Source organism: Myotis davidii, unplaced genomic scaffold (assembly GCF_000327345.1).
Source record: "Myotis davidii unplaced genomic scaffold, ASM32734v1 scaffold310, whole genome shotgun sequence".
In the NCBI taxonomy this organism is placed as follows: Eukaryota; Metazoa; Chordata; class Mammalia; order Chiroptera; family Vespertilionidae; genus Myotis; species Myotis davidii.
In genome coordinates, this window is record NW_006281927.1 from 141,647 (window position 1) to 149,823 (window position 8,177).

Here is an 8,177-nt window from a genome sequence, read left to right on the forward strand (position 1 = left end):
GTATCATTCTGATATATTCTAAATAAGTTTCTTGTGTTCAAAGAGTTATTCACATTGGGTTCTAAGACAGCAACCCCCTGGGAAACCCTAAGCAAGTTCTCTTTCTAGGAGAGGAAGCAGACTTATGTGGCAACTCATTGCCAGAAATTCTGATGGATCTTGGCAGATTAGAGAAGAAAAATCCCAACTGTATCTCCTATTTCAAAGAGCAAGATTCTTAAAAATGGGGTTCTGCCAGTATTGAAAAAGATAGATCTTACTCCTCCATGAGCCAGCTAAGCACTTCCCCCATTCAATTAAGCCTGCCCCCTGATGTGCATTCTGGAAACAATACAGCCTGTTCTGCCACAACACGTTTCTGTAGCACCAATTAACAGGGAATAATGCAGTCATAACCTGGAAGGAACTTGAGAGGGTCCTCCAAGATCTCTTCCTTCAGGGGAGCCAGGTTAGGGAGAGTAGGGTAATAACTTTTGTCAAATGCAAAAAGCCTTCAGTTGGTCTTCTGCACTGGCAGCTCTGACCCTCTGTGGGCTGTTTTGAAACAAGAAGAGAGCACCTGTGCCGGTGCCACTTTGGCACCCACCAGTCCTTCTGTAATAAGGTATTGCCCAGTTTCCCCTTTTAAAAAATGCCTACTGTGGCAACCTCCAGGCGTCCTGCGCTGCTACCTGCGTGGTTAGTGGTTAATGTGCTGGTTGGGTTTGTTAGTTCGAGTGGTTTGCCCCAAACCTCCAAATCTCCTAAACTCCCAACCCTGTCTCCCCCGAGCAAACCATTTTAGTCTGTGTTTTTTGCAGAGTGAAAGGTTTTTCAGGAATGGGTTTCGTGTGTTTTAGCAGAGCACTGTTTCTTATTGCTAGCTGTGTTTCCCAATGAATTTAACTTGGTCTAGAATTGAGAGTCTTGCCAAATAAAGGAAAAATCACTCAAGTAAGGATAATTTCAACAGAGCCAAAATAGAAGTGTTTTCAAGCACAATCATGGCCTTAAGGTACAGTGGCAGTGAAAGTACTTAGAATAGCACTGGGTACCAAAGAGAAAATGATTCCCTCTGGACACAGGACTAGAATGAAAAGGCGACATTCCCTCAGAGTCCCCCAAGCTGCTTTATCCGTCATGTTGACCAAGATTCTAGTCTCCCCACGTCTGCGTGTGACTAAAGGAAGCTCGTAGTGCTCTGTGAGGTGCTTGGAGAGCAAGAGAAAAGCGTGTGTTTGGGGGGAGGGGCTGCTGTGTAAACACGTCTCTGGGTTTAAAAGTCTCTGCTGTCAATCTGGTATTTGTTAGTTTGTAAATCAAATGGAGGAAGAAAATAGAAATTACTTTCTAATCTGAAATTATAAATGTGAAACAAAGGGAATAAATACTTGTCCAAAAATATGTAAATAAGTGAAACAAACCCACAGTATTAGGGGGAATCACAATTTTTAAATATTCCAATTATTTTGATATAAAAGTTTTCTTTAAAGTTTTTAAAAGTGATAACTAATGTTCCTGTGTGTTGTGTTCCAAATTTATCTCAAAACTTTGTGTGAAGTGTATTCCTTCAAAAAGGAAAAAAAATTGCCATTGACATTTTCTCTTGTATATATTTAATATATGTTGAATAGTATTCTCAAGAACATATGTACACATATGTAAATATAAGTATACCAGCAAGGAAGAGGGTTTTGAAGATATAAATACATAGCAGGGATTGGGAAGAATATGATTCTATTCTAGAAGGGGAACTACACTTAATCAGATACCAGGCACAACTTAACATCATCAAAATAAATTTCAACTGCAAACTCTGGACGATAGATTTTCCATGCTTTTGGTTTATGGGGATTATCCAATTCATTTCTTGAAAGATAAAGCCTAGAATAGAAAATACACACACATATTTTAGGGCTTATAGAAAAGCCATTTAAGGCACCCTTTTTAAGGCGTTAAAAAAAGATTTGCTGGCCAAGATTAGTCTCTGCCCACTTTTCTCTTAGTTTTTCATGAGCCAATCCTCCCACTTTCTCTACTGAGATGCAAAATATCTTAATATTCACTAACAAACACATAGTAACAACATGTTACTGATTCTTTTAACATTGCCTTTTATGGAACGAATAAAAGACATCTGGGTTTAATAAAATAAATTTTTATGTGACAGAAATCAGCCAGAGAGAATAGGTGTGTATTAAAACCAGAAATAAAATACTGAGTGTCTTTTCAATGATTAAGTTGGCATTTTAGCTGATAACAATCTCATAACTAATAAAAACAGCTTTACCAAGTAGTATGGACATTTCAATGTTGAAGAAATCTTTAGAAACATGTAAAAGTGAGGAGGAAAGTGATCTGACTGTGGTTGTCTCTCTAATATGAACATGGTCTTTTAAAGGAAAAAAAAGTGTCCTTATTTAGCAATTACCACTTCGGAGGCATCCCACCTAATGAAGTTCCACCCAGATATCTATTTGAGAGACTTTGCCTCTGTTGTGAGTTAAAGTTTATTGTTTGTATACATCCAGGGAAGGAAACTGGTTAAAAATTTTTCAATCTAAAATTCACTCTGTCCAAATCCATTAAATGTGTGTACATTATAAGTATGTAGATTAGATGCTCAATTTCCTGTTGCCTTACTGGACTCAAGTGTAAGTAGATACAGTTCATATTTAAAGAATAGGCTAGGTTTATGTAATGAGAACTATCAATTCATGCCAAATACAATCACAACTGCTTCAAAACTCACCAGCATGAGTTTTTGAACATTATTTTTTCTTTTGTGTTGGGTGGTATTGTGATAGCAATAATCTTAAATTTGTTTCAGCACCATGAAACAAATATTTAAAGTGGAGAATTTTTAGACTCAGGAATGAGTTTCCAGAAGTTTCTTTGGAATGATCTTCAAATCAATTAATATTTACCTTTTAAAAAGTGGTTCACAATTTAGTTATTAGAAATCACTTTTAAATGTGAGACTATTAATGATTTTTTAAAAATTATAAGGTAATATTTATTTAGAAAGTTACAGAAATAGTAGAAGGGCCCTTGGAGCTTAGAAGGAAAAGGGAGAAGATACTCGCTTTGAGGGACAAAAAAGGGAGAAGAGGCTAGGGTGTGTTCTGGAAAAGAGAGAGAGCACACACTATGAGTGATTTTTTTTAGCTGTCTTCACAGACACTATGTCTTATGACTTCTGTCCTAGAAAAAAGTGTGACAATTATCTTTTAAAGTAGCCCACCACCAGGTGACCCCTTCCTTTTCCACACAATTTAGTAGTGGTCAGTCATCAATAAATGAACATATACTGAGGATCTGTCCTATTTAAGGTACTGAGCAAACTCAAACTGCTGGATTTATTACCACATTCAAGATCTGATTATAATATGTTTTAACTTATAACACAGTCCTATGGCATGGCCTTGAGGATAATGCAGATCTCAAGAATAGCCATATTTTTATAATAACCAGATTAAATGAGTATGTGAATGAAGAATGGTGACTTGAGGATTTTTTGGTTTCTGTAAACTGAGTTTATGGCAATCAGCAGAAGACTTGCCATTACACCTTACACAAACATGGAAGTAAGGCTATTTCTACTGGATTATATAATAAACCATACCTGTTATTTTCTATAAAGGATGTGTGGAACCAAAAGAAAAAGGGGCAGTTGTCATAGTATTTAGGAAGATCCTAAAAATACATGGATTTAAAAAAAGAAGGTTATTCTTCATAATAAAAGTGATAACAAAAACTAATCACCCAACAGGGATTACAATTCCTTCCTTTATTCATTTATATATTTATCAAACAATCGCAGCCATTAAATGTGCAGCGTTTACAGTCTACTCCATGACACCGAGGACACAGGGAGGAGGCTTTCAGGGATTGCTGTTTCTATCAAAATTTTCAAGGAAATGTATCTTTTCTTTTTAAAAAATGTTTTTATTGTTTTCAGAGAGGAAGGAAGAGGGAGAGATAGAAACATCAATGATGAGAGAATCATTGAAGGACTGCCTCCTGCACATCCTCCACTGGAGACTGAGCCCGCAACTTGGGAATTGAACCATGACCTTCTGGTTCATAGGTTGGCACTCAACCACTGAGCCACACAGGCCAGGCATGTATCTTTTCTATGATGGACATTTATGCATTTTATCTGGTTTAGATAGTGCTAAGCAGAATCTATTAAGGACCTAAGCCTATATATGCACAAATATATCATCCATTCCTACAAGGAGCAGCTATTATATAATTAACTATTATTAATGATAGAAATATCTAAATTTTTTGAAAGTGCTTTTACTTCATGGCCCTTGAAAATCATAAAGGCCAGATAGTACTAGCATCCTCTGGGCCAGTGCTCTTCACCAGTCTTTCAGCTTAGAGGTCAATGATTGAGAAAGAATTCAGACTGGCTCCATTATTAAGGGGTAACCATCCAATATGGAAAGCATCCAGGTCACTTGCTTTAACACAGTTACCATTTCAATACTTACTAGTAGTAGATTCTCCCCTAACAGGGAGAAAGCAGGGGCTAAAGGAGGACACAGGAAATATGTTTTAAATCAATGGACACAGCCCTGGCTGGTGTGGCGAGTGGTTAGAGTATCTGCCAGAGCACTGAAGGGTTGCAGGTTTGATTCCCAATCAAGGGCATGTACCTGGGTTGCAGGTTCAATTCCTATTCCCAGTTGGGGTGTATGTTGGAGGCAACCATGTGTCTCTCTCACATTGACATTTCTCCTTCCCATCCTCCCTTCCTCCCCCTCTCCTTCCCTCCCTCCCTCTGTCCTACTTCCCTTCCACTCCCTCTAAAAGAAAAAAAAATCAATGGAAAAAATATCCTCAGCTGAGGATTAACCAAAAAAACTTGTTAATTGATGGACATAGTTTCTTATTGGAAGCTGTGGTTGGTTTTACAGGAAAATTAATTGAAACTATTGAGATTAGAAATGTGTTATATACAGAGTAATGCCCAGACATACATTTTATGACTGGTCAATATAAATTATACACTCATGGTACAGTAATGACAGCAGAATTCTTATTTTTCATAAAGTAAATATTGGATTTTTATAAAATAAATATTGCATTAAAATACTATTTATAATGTACTATATAACAATTCAGAAGAAAGTAAAATCTTCACTTTCAAGTATTTAAAAAATGGGGAGCAATGCGTTTTAAATGTATAAAATATAAAACAAAAATTTGACTATGCAGTAAAACATACCTTTGTCTTTTTTTACATCTTAGTTTTTGTGTTACTTATGTGGAAATTAATACATACATATTGTATAGAAATTAGAAAATCAAATGAGCAAAATTTTAAAATTACATATGTTCTTTAAAAAAAGTGTTATGGATTTGACTTGTTTTTTTCTTCCTCCCTGGTCAGGAGTTGACATCTATCATCTCCCTTGTTGAGATATGTAGCAATGTAAATCTCAAGCCAGAATTATTCAAAAAACCAAACAAGAATAACAGCATAGGTTGTTTCTTGATTACTCACTGAAGAAGACAGAAATTGCACTTTTACATCATCATACAGAAGTGGACAGTTGCATAGATGAATTATTACTCTGTCTCTTTCAATATCATGAACTACCTGTGAATGAACACATGGAATTCAAATAATGAGATAGCTGATAATGAGATAGAAAGTATAACAGGGAAGTTCATGTTTACTTATTGAGGCTTCCTATATTTACCAAGTTCTCTTGGTCTCATAGCCCTATCACTACATGTATAAATAAATGTTAATCATTGTTTCTATAACGTTGCAATACTTGTTTACTTTTTTTAAAAGCCAAATGTTTGAGGATTATGGTGGGGCACTGTTGAAAAGCAAAGTATTCAATTTTCTATTACAGTTTCATCAAATTAACATTAATATTGACTGTGTGTCACCTGATTTTCATATGTTGGGAATACACTAAGAAGCTCAATTTTAAAGCTGGCATTCACATTCAAAAAGCAAAGAATAACTGTCATGCTTTGTTAAAAATGTTATTTGCCAATGGCATCATGGGCCTTGTCCATAGCAGACTGCTAGATGAAGTTACCAAAGATAGGCCAAGTCTCTGGAATGAACAACTTTGAAGCTATAGTAAGTATTTCTTTGTTATTGATTCACCCTTGTGTAATAGTGCCGCCCACAATGAGAAAGGTCTATGCTAGGCTTTAGGAAAATACAAAAGGTGTAGACTCAGTTGAAAATTCAGGGAGCTATACACATAAGGAATAATAGTAGAATGGCATATAATTATGTGTTGAGCTGTATGATGAAGACTGAGTGTGCTGTTGCATGCTTGGGGAGGTTAACAGGAGGCATAGGATGAGAAAGCTTCTTTGAAGAGGCAGAACTTGAGTTGGGAATGGAAGGATTTGCATAAATGTAGAGATATGAAAAGAGAACCCAGTACGGACGGGGGTTGGTGGGGGAAGGGGAAGGAGAAGAAAAGACCTGCAGAAACATGAAATAGAAATTAGAGTTGTGTTCCAAGGACCAAAAGGGTCCCAGGCTACTTGAAAGGGAATCTGCAGGCCAAATTACTAATGATCTCAAATACCATAGGGTTGTATCTTGAGAGTTCAGGAGCCAGGAAAATAAGAAAGAAGTTATTAAAGAGTATGTGGGGCAATTCCTATGTGACAAAGTGGCCTGATCATTATTACACACTAGAGGCCTGGTGCACGAAATTCATGCACGCAGGGCAGGGGTGGGTGGGGGGTGTTCCTCAACCTGACCTGCACTCTCTCCAATCTGGGACCCCTTGGGGGATGTCTGACTGCCAGTTTAGGCCCAATTCCGCAGGGACATTCCTCTCACAATCTGGGACTGCTGGCTCCTAACCGCTTGCCTGCCTGCCTGCCTGCCTGCCTGATCACCCCCCACCGCCCAACCACCCCCCTGCCGACCTGATTGACGCCTAACTGCTCCCCTGTCGGCCTGATCGCCCCCAACTGCCCTCTCCTGCCGGCCATCTTGTGGTGGCCATCTTGTGATGACATCACATGAAGACATCGTGCGACACCACCTAGGCTTTTATTATGTAGGATAACATTTACTTAGTAATTTATAGTTCATAAAGGAGTTTCACATATATTAACCAATTCAATCCTCACAATACCTGAAACATAATCTTTATTTTACAGATAAGAATATTGAGATATTAACTGTCTTTGACTATTGGCACACAGTGTGTCTTCTGCTCTACCTACAACTTTTCACAATGAGAACAGTATTTCAGGATGCATATTATAGGACTCTATATATGCACTGTATAAGGAGGGGGAAAAAAGGTAAGGGGATGACTATAGAAATCTAGGCATGAGCAAATGAGGTCCTGGACTAGGTAGAGGCAATAGGAACAGAAAGAAAGAGAGATTTCAAAGGTATAATCAGCAGGATTTAGGGGACCAAGAGAAAGAGAGGATCAAAGATAATAGCAAATTTGAAGGCCTGAGTGAGAGAATGCTAGTGCCATTTTCAGAAGCAGAAGAAAAACTCATTTGATAAATATATTTTTTTCATTTTTATTGAATTTATTGGGATGAGACTGGTTAAAAAATTATATAAGTTCCAGGTGCACAACTCTGCAACACATTATCATACACTATTTATTGTGTGTTCACCACCCCAAGTCAAGTCTTCATCCATCACCATTTATCCTCCCTATAATCTCCTCCACCTGCCCCCCACTTTTCCTCCCCAAGGCAATCACCACACAGTTGTCTGTGTCCATGAGTTTTTCTTTCTCTTTTTTCCTTTTTTTCTCAATCCCACCACCCTTCCCTCTGACAGGTGTCAGCCTGCTCTCTATCCATGAGTGTGTCTCTACTTTGCTTATTAGTTAAGTGTGTTCATTAGATTCCACATATGAGTGAAATCATATGGTACTTGTCTTTTTCTCATTGGCTTATTCCACTTAGCATAATAATCTCTAGGATCATCCATGCTGTCCCCAAAAGATGAGAATTCCTTCTTTTTACTGCCAAGTAGCATTTCATTGTTTAAATGTACCACAGCTGAGAAACCAAGATGGTGACATAGGTAAACACTGGAAATTGCTGCCTCGCACAACCACTTCAAAAATACAACTAAAAGACAAAATGGACATCATCCAGAACCACAGGAAGCCTGGCTGAGTGGAAATTCTACAACTAGAAGGAAAGAGAAAAGCACACTG

General features: G+C 37.7%; 1 protein-coding gene across 1 annotated transcript in view; it reads right to left on the minus strand.

Moving 5' to 3' along the window:
* Positions 1–1,487: 1,487 nt before the first annotated feature.
* The window catches only part of LOC102751642 (phosphatidylinositol 3,4,5-trisphosphate 3-phosphatase TPTE2), a 69,296-nt gene continuing 62,606 nt past the window's right edge, over positions 1,488–8,177 (minus strand). The window contains exons 11-13 of the mRNA XM_015561379.1: positions 5,498–5,593; positions 3,605–3,675; positions 1,488–1,863 (exon numbers count right to left, since the gene is read on the minus strand). Of these exons, the coding sequence (XP_015416865.1) occupies positions 1,740–1,863; positions 3,605–3,675; positions 5,498–5,593 (291 nt within the window). The 3' untranslated portion in view covers positions 1,488–1,739. The remainder of the gene's footprint in view (positions 1,864–3,604; positions 3,676–5,497; positions 5,594–8,177) is intronic.